This window comes from Synchiropus splendidus, chromosome 12 (assembly GCF_027744825.2).
Source record: "Synchiropus splendidus isolate RoL2022-P1 chromosome 12, RoL_Sspl_1.0, whole genome shotgun sequence".
Classification (NCBI taxonomy): Eukaryota; Metazoa; Chordata; class Actinopteri; order Syngnathiformes; family Callionymidae; genus Synchiropus; species Synchiropus splendidus.
In genome coordinates, this window is record NC_071345.1 from 19060643 (window position 1) to 19073099 (window position 12457).

Consider the following 12457-nt stretch of genomic DNA (forward strand, 5'->3'; position numbering starts at 1 on the left):
CTCTTAAAAACACACAAAGCTGTTCATAAACAAGGTGCAAAAACACTGCCGGTGACTGAGAGCCTTCGTCACCAGAGGCCTCTGCTTAGACTCGGATGCGCAGCTGTAGCTGGATTAAATCACTGATATCTTGCTCACTTCACTGCAGTTCTACACGGCAGTACGACCCTCAATCCCATTGATGGTGCTAATCTGCCGTCTACTACCTCCAAAGAGCGATAATGAGCAGTAGTTAGCAGATCGTGGTAACAGTGTTAGCATCAGCTACGAGGAATCCTCGGGGAACAATTCACTCCGATTCTTGTTTGATTCGAGTTTGAAGACAAAAGTTTGCTTTAAATAATAAACGTGTGTTTATGTTTTTTCAAATTTCATTTGTGACACCTTCAAGAGACACGCTTGAGCCCTACATACCATCTGTTTACCCAGAAATGGATTTGACTTCATGTCGCCTGCCAAAATGTGAAAAATAATTATACCCACAATGTTTAATAAATATTCACACTGATGGTATATCAATCAATTATTGCGAGCACCCACTCCTTATTAATACAGAGCTGTTTTGTGTTTTGGATTTTTTGTTTGTGTTTTCTTTTCTTTCTTTCCTCTATTTTCATGACTAATGTGGACACCATTGAAAATAAAATTCACAATCCAAACTAATATCATGTAGTAATGACATATTGCTTCAGTTGCAAAATATGTTGAGATAAAACAATTAGCATGGTTTGTTTATATGTGCAGGGTTAACTGTGCCAGCGCAGTGTTCATTTGAAGAATAGAAAATAAATGCTCTCAGTTATGACTGTAATTTTAATGTCCAAGTTCCTTCAATTGAACCATTTTCAAAATAAGGTCAGTATTGATGTAAATAACGAGAATTTAGCGACTAAAGCATACGTTAGCTGCTTCTCATATCTGAGTGAAAAGGGTGTAAAATAAAAGAGAAGTCTCTGCCTCTGCATTACTGAACGTTTTAAGAGAAACATCACATCTAGAGAAAAGCCATTTGATGTGGGGGGAAAATATGATTCTCGGGGTCTCTGAGTGAAAACACCTATCTTGAGAACTACTGCCGGTGCAGTTTGAGTGTAGGTGGGAAAGTGGGGGCTCTGAAACCACAGCATGCAGGTAAGACATAGGTTTGCCTCCCTGCGCACATCACATTTGGACTTGACATCCTGTCTGGTGGAGCAGAAATAAAGAAACAGACAAAGACAACCTCTGAAAGCTTGCGCACATTCCTGTCGTGGAGGCCACAGCAACGGTAAGAATTATTGTTAAGTATAAATAGAACAAGATTTTTTTTTAAAACATGGTAAATTCTTGTGTCATTAAAAACGTAACTCGTTTCTTTTCAACATGAGTCCCTCATAATATAATGTTTAGTGTCTTTTCTAGGACGCGTTGGTCTTTGATCAGTGCCTCGTTTATCCTTGTGTCACCCACTGTTATTAGAAGAGGAGTGTCGGCCATTACAAGCTTGGCAGCTGCACTGAGCTGCACCAGTAACACTATGTGGGAGTCAGATGAGTGGAGAGAATGATGGCGTCTGCAGGGGACTCAAGGAAGGGCCAAAGGTCGAGGCACTCACTGTGTTATTGCAGTGTTTTGAAAACCATGGCAGTATCATAATGGGCCACACATTTGAGGGTGACTGAAGGGGAACTCACGTACTACATGTAAGATCTTAATGTTTGATGTAGAAAATGGTTTGTTTGCTAATCCATTATTTCAAGTTTTCAAAAAGTTTTCACATATTTTTGTTGATTTTGGTTTTTTTTTTTGGTTCATTTTCAGTATCCTTTCTGTCTCTTAAATATTTGTTCAACAGCTGTTTTTACATAAGATTTCTGCTATAAGTGGGACACGCAAAAAAACGATGCCATGAAGGGATTTTATGTAGAACAGAACAGAAACAAGATAGCGTACAATACATTTCACATTTACTATAATTTGTTGCCCAAACTGAACTATGAATGAAAAATATTATATTATATTATATTATATTATATTATATTATATTATATTATATTATATTATATTATATTATATTATATTATATCAATCTCTTAAAACATTACCATTTTTGTATTATTGTTTCTTCTCTTAATGACGTGTTTGTCTTGATGATCAATAACACTACATCGCTATTAATCAGTGGATTCAGTAAAGTAAACAATTTCTATACCATGAAAACCACTATCGTCTCATAATGCGGCTCAAAATTACATATAAAATCGAAACCACGTACTAGGACATGTTATTCCATTGCTCATCAATCTTGAAACATAGTCAGACAGACCTGGAGCTATTGACTGGTGGGTTTCTATTTTATTTGGTTTGAATATGTGGTTGCCATCATGACACTGTCGAGGTTTTTTAATACAAGAAAAACATTTTTTTCTAGCACTGATCCCAGTCATTTTGCCGTAAACATCTTAACCCATTGTGAAGTAAGTGATAAGCGTTGACGATCCGTTGCTTTTCGAGTAATAATACATCACATATTTCTGGCTAATTTTTACAAAGAACAATTTGGGTGAATAAGAAGATACCTTTACCCTGCCTTTCATACCATGAGTCCCTAAAAAGTTCGAAGTGACTTTCATGTCGTGTGATCGTTACGTTTCCTTCGAACCGCTTCACGGCCATATGAACCAGGTGAGACCCAAATCTTTACCCTGAAACGTGAGCGCGTGTTTAGCTTGTATTGGCTGTTCTCTCTGTTAAGTAAAATACTATTTCAGAGGATGTGCGCCTTCTTTTCCGAACTAATCATCGGGCTAATATAAAAAAAAATGTGGGGCGGGCGTGGGGGGTTATGTTTCTTCTAATCCGCCTGCAATTGTTCAGGGTTTTGACAGTGAAGATGTGGGCCTGGGTGATGTGAAACCGACTGAAAACCACAAGCATGTAGTGAGGAGCGAATGTTCTGCTGCTCTGAAGACGAATACTAGACGACAAGAACGTTCTGTATCATCTGTTATTTCATCAGCTGTTGATCGGCCTTGTAAATGGTTGAGGTTCGAGGTCAGAAATGGACCTAAAAGGAAGATAGAAGACAAATGAATTTCATGACGAAGATTGGCTCGGACATTGGTCGTTTGTTTAAACAGGCCAGAGGCTTTGAACGCAGTATTTTACAGAGGAAGCGTTTAAAATTCATGTTCACAAGCTTGCAGGTGAAAGTCGTGATAAAACATAGTTTTAAAAAGTTTACTCCCAACGTACGCTCTGATCCAATCTTTGGTTAGGTTAATGCTTACGTCATTCACAAGTGAAACAACCCCCCACTCAAATGGAAAGAAGAGACGTTTGAAAATAAAAAAAGAATATATATATATATATATATATATATATATATATATATATATATATATATATATATATATATATATATATATATATATATATATATATATATATATATATATATATATATATATATTCTTTCAGCAATCATTGGTCACTAAGGATTTTAAATATCCTTGATGATGGGTGACATGCATAGATATCAAAATCCATACTTGCCTTATGTGGCAACATCATCGTCCAATTCTTCCGAATGAGATGTCAATCGATGGGGAGTCCTAAACAGTCGCATGCCAATTCATATATGTGAACGTATTAGTTCAGATTATGGGCTTAAAACAATTGGGTAGGGGAAAAAAAATCTCGAGCCTCTCGTGCGAATATTTTACTAATATTGCTGGCTTTAAATGACCATGATGACGTTTGAGAAGGATTGAGCCGTTCATTTTTTCATATCAAGACATGCTTTTATTATTCGCATTTTCTGCATGGAAACGTTTTAGATGTAGCAGAAAAAGATTGTATCATTTTAATATGCATTTTAATCTTTGTTGCATCATCCAAACATTGGTCCGCAATGTTTCCAGTATTTTTTAATTTCGCTGGTTGTGAAGATATCATTGTAAGGTTCCGCTTTAGTTGCGCATATACCCCGATAGGTGGCGCAACACAACCACGCTCTGCAACCCTGGGACGTCAAACAAGGTTTGAAACTAAACTGTGTCTGTCCTCCTGAATTAGTTTAACATATTTCACATTCACGTTTCCTCTTGTGAGAACAAACATTGATATGGCTGACTGTTTTTCGGTTCTGATACAAAACAAATAAACAAAAACATTCCCACAGATCCAGGCGATTTATTTCATTTTTAAAAAGTTAATTGTTCAAATTAAATGGATTCTCAGGGAATTTTTCATTATTTCGTTTCTTGACATTATGGTGATATACGATCGGAAATAATTAGTGAAATATTATTTCAACGAACCGGATTTTAGGTGGACACATAAAATACACATAATTTGATTCGGATAATTTTGCAATTGAAAATTATTAAAATGTATCGAGATTATCAATCGTTCCTCATATAATAATAATAATAACAATAAGAATATAATAAGAATATAATAATACATTTTATAACAGTTTAACACCATGAGACACTTTCTTTGAAATTTTGACTTTACAATACCAACGGGACAATCACGCTGATAAGTCTTTTTAGATCATCCAACGGCTATTACTGGTAATGTGTACGCACTGGTTCCTGGATCCCGGGTAGCGCGGTACGACTGAACCTGAGTGGATGGATTGTCTTAAAATTGTGTGGTTTTTCAAAATGTGCTGCTGAAGTCCTCAGAATCATGTTTTGGCGATAGAAGACGTTGGGTTTTGGAATTTCCGCTCCTGCTTCCATTACTGTCTAGAAAAACTTCAAATGGTTCTATACGAGAGGTGTCAGAGTCGCTCCTATAGTCTTGAGTCCTAGTTGCTATCCAAACAAAAATAAACAGAGGAGGAACATTGGAATTAATGATAGAGAAGGGGGGAGGCGTGTCGGAGGCGGGCTGAGCCATCCAGCACTGGAGCACTGAAAAGTGAACGTCCGGTGCGCATTACGCACACTTCCAGACCCGGCTCCGGACTGAACTCCCACGCTGCTGCTGTCAGTCTGACTATTTTAACTTTTCTTTCATCCAAAGTTGCGCTCAGGCCCGAGTCTGCAGCGTGCATGGCTTCATGAGAGTTTCATGGACTTGTAACTTGGAGAAGTTTCTTTATTGGAGCTCGTCGCGTGTGTAGTTACTGTGGATTACTGACTGACACTGCGGGACTTTTGGCAGCTCGTTTTATTGGGGTAAGACACTGAATGACAGGGGACATGACAATGTGTTTCCGAAAGGGAGCACAGTGTGCACGCTTTTGGATGACTTGCCATTCTTCTTGTCGGATATCAGGTGCTGGTTAGTTCGTCTTGGTGACCACCAGCTGCAGGTCGTTTAACATCACTGATCCCGCTCAAATCAGCGCGACAACAGATTTGTCACGACTTACAGAAACGTAAAACTAACGGGAACCCAAAAAATAATTCCAATGAGGCGGGGAAGCGCAAACTCGATCAGGCAGTGGAATTGTAAATGCAGTCCAAAGGTTATTAAACGAAGAACAGGTTAGTGGTGCATATGGGTGAAGAACAGCAAGTGCCGGCATGGTGACTTAGGTTGCACCTGTGCAGAATTATATTTAACCCCTGTCCCCCTTTAAAGCACGGGGAGGCATTGAGAAAGTACCAACAGGAGTGAAACAACAGAGAGACTTTCCCCTCAACAAGTGTGAATAATGCCCATAATCTGCAGCAAGTTTTAAGAGCAGCAGGATATTCGCTTGTACGAATCTGATTTGGTGAGGTCTGTCAATATTGCACGGGTTCACATAAATAGTGAAATGCACCCAAACGACAAATATTATGAATGCATGATTGGCGTTCAATGTCCTGTCGCCTCAAATTATGTTTCCTTCTTTAACATCGCAAGCGAAAACTTAACTGTCATTGTAATTCAAAACAAACAAACGAAAAGAAGGTTTTAAATACCCAGAGGCTATTTACTTCATGTTGTTTCGCCAAAGGGAATGTCAGATTATACACAATAGTCGAAACAGGCGGCGATACTGTATTAAATAGCTTTTAAAGTAGTATACGACAGGCAACATTTAGCCTGCTCATACATAATTGCTTCATGTTTTATTAATGTAAACGCCGCAGTCTTTAAGCGGAAGCACAACTTTTCTAATGCGGAATATGACACATTCATAAATACTTATTGTGTTTGATGTTCATTTTTTTTCTCAAGCCTTTTCATTTTTAAACAAATATAAATTATCATATTCAAAAATGGCAGGCGAGGTGTTGTTTACCTGCTTGTCTAAATTACATGAATCACATGCAAATTAGTGAAAAGATAACAGCAAGTAAGTGGTGCGAGAAATGCCTTGTGTAATTATGTGTGTTTCCAGTTCAGGTATTCGGTTGTCAAACATGCTCATCTTTAAACTGCTTGAAATGCGAGAAAAGCGTTGTCAGTAAATCAATCAATAAAAGCAAAAGCCGTCAAGTGACATGATTTTGTTGTTTCCTCAGGTTTATCAGCGACTCCAGCGCAGAGGTCTGAGCCGAGATGGGGAGCAAAGCCCTGCACGCCCCGATCCCTCTGCACCCAGCCCTGCAGCTCACCAACTACTCCTTCCTGCAGGCCGTCAACACTTTCCCTGCTGACCAGCTGCAGGGACTTTACGGCCTCAGCGCGGTGCAAACCATGCATATGAACCACTGGACACTCGGTTACCCGCACATCCAAGGACTCAGGTCGACAATAACAGAAATGGCTGCCGCTCAAGGCTTGATGGACCCCAGGATCCCCTTCCCAGCCTTGCCCTTTACCGCCGCGGCGCAGCTCTTCCACCCCAAACAGGGCGCGATGACGCACGGAGTCCCGGTGCTGCACAAGGACAGACCGCGGTTTGACTTCGCCAATCTGGCCCTGGCCGCCACGCAAGAGGACCCACCGAAAGCTGCGGACCTGGCCAAACTGGCATCGGGGCTGGGGGGGACTATCTCCGAGCTGAGCAAGCTATCTCCGGACAGAAAACCCACCCGAGGCAGACTCCCGTCCAAGACGAAAAAGGAATTTATTTGCAAGTTCTGCGGCAGGCATTTCACGAAGTCATACAACCTGCTGATCCACGAGAGGACCCACACGGACGAGCGGCCGTACACCTGCGACATTTGCCACAAAGCCTTCAGGAGACAGGACCACCTCAGAGACCACAGGTAAGCTGCCACTCAAAAGCTTCCTCCCTGAATTACTCGCAAAACTACATGCGGTTTTTGTGGTGACCCGAAATTGTTAGTGTGTGTAAGTGAGTGTGTTCGTGGTTGTCTGTCTCTGTGTGGACTGGCGATCTGTCAAGCGTCTACCCTGCGTTTGCCCAGCTGGCATTGGCTCCCAGCGCCCATTGTCTTTAAATCCAAAGCAGCATAAATGATTCCCTTTCTTTCCACCAAGTGCGTTTAGTTGTCAAATGTGATCTGCACCGTTTGAAGGTTAAATAAATAGTAGCTAATGAAGTGTTACTTCTGCTCCACAGATACATCCACTCCAAGGAAAAACCCTTCAAATGTCAAGAGTGTGGCAAGGGTTTCTGTCAGTCCCGAACTCTCGCCGTCCATAAAACTTTACACATGCAGGTAAGCCCTTCAAATATCTCACATTAATCAAACATTGAACCATCTGCTGCATGCATGGGGATATTCAAGCCAAACTGAAAACAAGTGAGACGTGGATGAATAAATGCCCCAAATAATTTCTGCTGAAGACATATATCTGATAAAGGGAATAATCCTTTGCTTTAAATCTAAACAGGAGTCTCCCCACAAATGCCCCACATGCGGAAGAACCTTTAATCAAAGAAGTAACCTGAAAACTCACCTTCTCACCCATACAGACATCAAGCCCTACAGCTGTGGCCGCTGCGGAAAGGTGTTTCGGCGCAACTGTGACTTGCGACGGCACAGTTTGACGCACAGCCCTCACCGGGACTTCTAAACCTGCATGGACAGACTTACAAATAAAACAATAAGGACAAAGAGATTGAAACAAAAATAAAGCAATTAAAACACACAGTTTGCTTGGAGGACATTCTGAGGATTGTGTTGCGCAGCGGGGCTTTTTTTTCTACCAAATGTAAATAACACGCACTGTAAATAACTGTTCTTGTTTTTGAAAGGTTGCCACAGCCATAAATATTAAGTGTGTTAAATTGTATTGTAGAAAATAAATGTTTCCATGGTAAACGACTCTGCATTTGAATTTAATTGTTTTTACATGACTTCAAGACACGAAGGCCCTCGAGCAGTGTTTAGCAAGTTTATTAGTCAATATGTTTACAGCCTCAGGTGCGCTGTGTGCCCATTAGTCTTCCTCTTTTTGTTTGCTCTTTGCTTGTTTTCTGTCTGAAACTATTGGTTATTAATTATAATAATTGTGGCAGTTTACTTGGTAAGCGTCTTATCTGTTTGTCCCAAAGTATTAAAATTGATCATCAAACAGATGAAATACTGCTAATCATAATAACGCTCGTGTCTTCTTTCAGTGTTGTATTGCCCTCATTATGCACTGGTTTTGTTCTGTTAAATTATCTATTCAAGAAAATTCTATTCGAATTCCAAGTTACTGTTGTGCTTAAAAAATAAACAAAATAACAGCACATTTACACTTCTTGACATTCACCATATCTGAAACATACATTTTACTATCGATACCAACGCGTATTTTTATAGTAAGTATTTTTATTTCATGAATGTATTTTTCATCCAGCTCCTCTATATGCTTGGTCCGAAGGCCTGTGTCTTCCAGACCACCGGGTGCGTTCCTTGATGGTGAAAATGGATAGAATTCCAATCAGCAACTATAGCTGTCAACATCTCATAGATTTCACACATGCTGAAAAATAAAAGGAAAACCCACTGATTGTTGCCGTTAACAAAGGCCCGGTCTATTAGACACCACAGGGTATCGTGTTTTTTATAAGTGCGACGCAGGGCGTCATTTCAAGAACAAAGTAAGTGCTTGAAATACAAAGACTCTCGGCATTTTACTTCTTTAGTAATGTGGGTGGAAAACACCCAAACTGCATTAAATGCTGTATAAAACGTTAGTAGTGGTGAACCTGACTTCTTTAATGAACAGGTGCAAGCTGCTTGTACAGGAATACAAGAAGCACAGACGCAGAGTGACCCCGACACTGCGGCGCGTCAAATGATTCGTGCAACGTGCAAATGAATTTGGCATTGAACGCCGAACATTACCAGCACGCGCTCCCGCACGATAAGTAATGTACTGGACAAACCTCTCCGCAGACAGACAGGCAGGCAGACAGGGGCCTATATATCGGAGAAAACCAGACGTACACAACATCAAATGAAACAAAAAAATCTAAAACACTTGAGACACCCCCGGTCACCCACACTGTCACCCTAAACCGAACCATCCAAAACAAGTGGTCAACCTTGACCAGGACTTAAATTCATAAGGTCCCCACACGTAGGTGTGTTTTCAAGAATTGGCCCCATCAGGTATATCTATACAAGGACCATACACACGTACGCGCATACACACATACACATGCTTTCCCCAGCCTCTCACCCTTAACTTAACCCTTCAAAACACATGGGTAACCTTAACCAGGACTCTGAACCAAACTGAAACGCAGTTTTGATCACCTCGTGATTTTGAAGTCTTCATCCTCAAATTGAGGTTTGGACCTGTGGGTTACCGGAAAAAGGTCCCCACGAAGACATAAGGACCCCACGAGGATGGTGTTTTGTCAGGAATCCGTCCCCACGAGGCAGTACAAACAAGCCCACGCACACACACACACACACACGACAGGTGCTCTAAAATCTGAGTTGTGCCAAATGTCCAATGGTTGTTTTATTAACACACTCACCACGAACCCAAATAAATGACATTGGCATTTCAAACTCAATATATGGTAATTTTACACAGAGGATGACGTCATACCCTTGGAATAATAACGTTGCTGTCATTTGTAAAAAAAAACAGCAAACAAACAAACTCGAGGGAAACATAAGTGAAGTAGTTCCATGACTTATTTCTGATAATGACCTCGTTAACATGCCCGCTGTATCATTGTATATCTACATTTAATGCATTTTTATGATTTTTTTTTAAATGATGCTTTATGACACCAAATTACCAAAAATAGTTAACTAGGGTATTAAATATTGACTGGATAACCCTCACATCAGATCTTCAATTTTGTTTTATTTTATTTTATTGCATATTAGATATACAATTTAAGGACAGCACTTTCATCGATTGCACCTGCCATGACAAACATGGCGTTTTCATTTTGTGTGAAGTTTCTGGTGTTAATTGTGTGTAAACACAATTTTAGCCAAACAGGAAGGACCATAGCATTTTGAGTGCTGTTTACTGTCGACATACTCAAGTTCGAGGCTGCTAGTGTACTAAAACCTGTGCTGCCTTACGTATATCTAGAGTCTAGCTACACAAATGGGATTTATTTGCGGTTTTAGCTCAGGCAACTGAAATGTCAGTATCACTGGTGCAGTTTTCATTTTAGCTTTTACACATGTTCGGTGCACTTTAACCTGTTATTGCCTGGTGTATATTTGTGCTAGAACAAGTTACATTACCTGGCATAAGTGGTATGTTTGCTCTTTATTCAGTCCTCATTCATCAAAAGGTAAGTGAACTGCCTTCGAAGGGGATGTGGGCGTATAGAAAGTGTGAGGATGACGTAATACGATGCCTTCCTGTTCTCTCTGTAAACGTGGTTTTCACGTGTGAAGTGCGGCGTTCATCATTTGTTCATGATGTTAATTAATTCCTGCAAACATGGAGCAAGAATGTCACAAATAGTGGGAAGGATATGTCTGGTGCTTTCGTAAATTTCAGTGCAGACGTGTGAACGCAACGGACTTACATGCAACTATATACTAAATAAAACCGCCGGTCATCCAATTTACAATACCAGAATGAGCGAAGGCTGCTGTACATTCTATGTAATATTTCCTAAGAGACGTGAATGCATCACGAGGAACACGGAAGTGGTGCGCCTGTTTACTGATGACGTTGAAGTGTGGTGGCTAGCTGCAGTGAACGGGATGAATCTCTGTCATATAACAACTTTTCAACGGATATAATCATTGGCTACCGACTCCAATCAAGTAAGGACGTGTCCTTTAGAGTATTTTTCCTCATGTCTTTGCTTTTTAGTGGCACGAAGAATGCCATGCATCACTTCTTTCCAGCAGTTAGCTTAGCTTCCTAGCCAACTGTCAAGTATTGGGCATCTATGTCACGTACTCACCTTTTAATTCAACCACTGTTATACGCATTTAGTTAGCTCACTGAAACAACGTTTGCATAGATTGTAGATGAGGGGATACACTCCATTTTTTCGCTTGTATTCGTTGGACCAGCTGTGAAACAACTACAAATAACTTTCTACAATGTTTACCAGTTTTTCTCGGTAATTCCCATGGTTCTTTTTATTGTATGTTTATGGCAGGGGCAAGATGTTGGAGTCTTATGTCACACCGCTTCTGATGAGCTACGTTAATAAATATATCAAGAACCTAAAGCCTTCTGACCTGCAACTTTCCCTTTGGGGAGGTGATGTGGTGCTCAGCAAGTTGGACTTAAAGCTGGATGTGCTGGAACAGGTAACTTACACCCACCATCATCTCACCACTCCTTATGATACCATTAAGAGCAGGGAAGCTTGTGTGTGTGTGTGTATATATATATATATATATATATATATATATATATATATATATATATACTGTTGAAGAATAGGAGTGACTGGGAAAAATAAGGAGAGGAAGACAAACAATGAAGCCTATTGATACAGTGAACAGCAACAGCATAGGTCAATTTTACGGCAGTAACGCTCACCCATGGTGGAGATATGGATTGACATTTCAGAACTGCAAAACCAATCTGCATTATTCACATTTTAACAACAAAATAAAACTGACGCAGTCTATGACATTTCAGCATTCCTGCCATGTGTACTATATCTTTTCCAACTTATCTGAAGTTGACACTTTTGAGGTGTTCCTACCCATCATGAGATGTATGTTCTAGAGACAGGTGCTCTGACGTAAGACCATTAGCAATGCCAGGAGTGGCACAGTGGAAGACGCAGATGAAGATGAAGAAAGACTAGACGAGGAACTAATTTCTTAGAGGGACATCTCATGGAGATGTTAGGGTACAAGGTTAGAAAGGCTAGAACCAGATGGTTTGGACATATGGAGAGACACACTGGAAAATATGCGCTAAACAATGTCATGGTACTGCAACCAATTCCTTGAGAGCCCCGGGTTCCACACCGACATTATTTGGTGCTGCAGAGCTCACAGGCAAAATGCCTGAAGTAACAAAAAACAAACAAAAAAAAAAACAACAACAAAAAAACATTTGATTAATCAACAAAACAAACCAATGAACAAGCAAACAACAACAACAAAAAAAGAACTTAAGCAAAGAGTGATTTCATTTAAAAAACATGCATTGCAGAGAACATGTG

At 40.1% G+C, this 12457-nt stretch overlaps 2 protein-coding genes across 5 annotated transcripts in view; both read left to right on the forward strand.

The window, feature by feature from the left end:
• Nucleotides 1-4958: 4958 nt before the first annotated feature.
• osr2 (odd-skipped related transciption factor 2) lies at nt 4959-8387 on the forward strand. 3 transcript variants are annotated; one of them, XM_053881350.1, is made up of 4 exons: nt 4959-4979; nt 6453-7142; nt 7460-7559; nt 7735-8387. In XM_053881350.1, the coding sequence occupies exons 2-4, from the start codon at nt 6490-6492 to the stop codon at nt 7915-7917; spliced, it is 936 nt and encodes a 311-aa protein (XP_053737325.1). In that variant the 5' UTR covers nt 4959-4979; nt 6453-6489; the 3' UTR covers nt 7918-8387. The 3 variants fall into 3 exon arrangements, with proteins under 3 accessions (XP_053737325.1, XP_053737324.1, XP_053737326.1); XM_053881349.1 differs by having other exon boundaries at nt 4962-5171; XM_053881351.1 differs by having other exon boundaries at nt 4962-5171; nt 7817-8387.
• A 2584-nt stretch (nt 8388-10971) lies between these two features.
• The window catches only part of LOC128767966 (intermembrane lipid transfer protein VPS13B-like), a 252311-nt gene continuing 250825 nt past the window's right edge, over nt 10972-12457 (forward strand). For both annotated transcript variants that reach the window (XM_053880402.1, XM_053880401.1), the window contains exons 1-2: nt 10972-11087; nt 11432-11585. In XM_053880402.1, the coding sequence (XP_053736377.1) occupies nt 11439-11585 (147 nt within the window). In that variant the 5' untranslated portion in view covers nt 10972-11087; nt 11432-11438. The remainder of the gene's footprint in view (nt 11088-11431; nt 11586-12457) is intronic.

Coding starts and splice junctions, on each gene's coding strand:
- osr2 (XM_053881350.1), top strand. CDS start 6,490: ATGGGGAGCAAAGCCCTGCACGCCCCGATCCCTCTGCACCCAGCCCTG. Junction 7,143..7,459: donor GACCACCTCAGAGACCACAG/GTAAGCTGCCAC, acceptor TCTGCTCCACAG/ATACATCCACTCCAAGGAAA. Junction 7,560..7,734: donor ATAAAACTTTACACATGCAG/GTAAGCCCTTCA, acceptor AAATCTAAACAG/GAGTCTCCCCACAAATGCCC.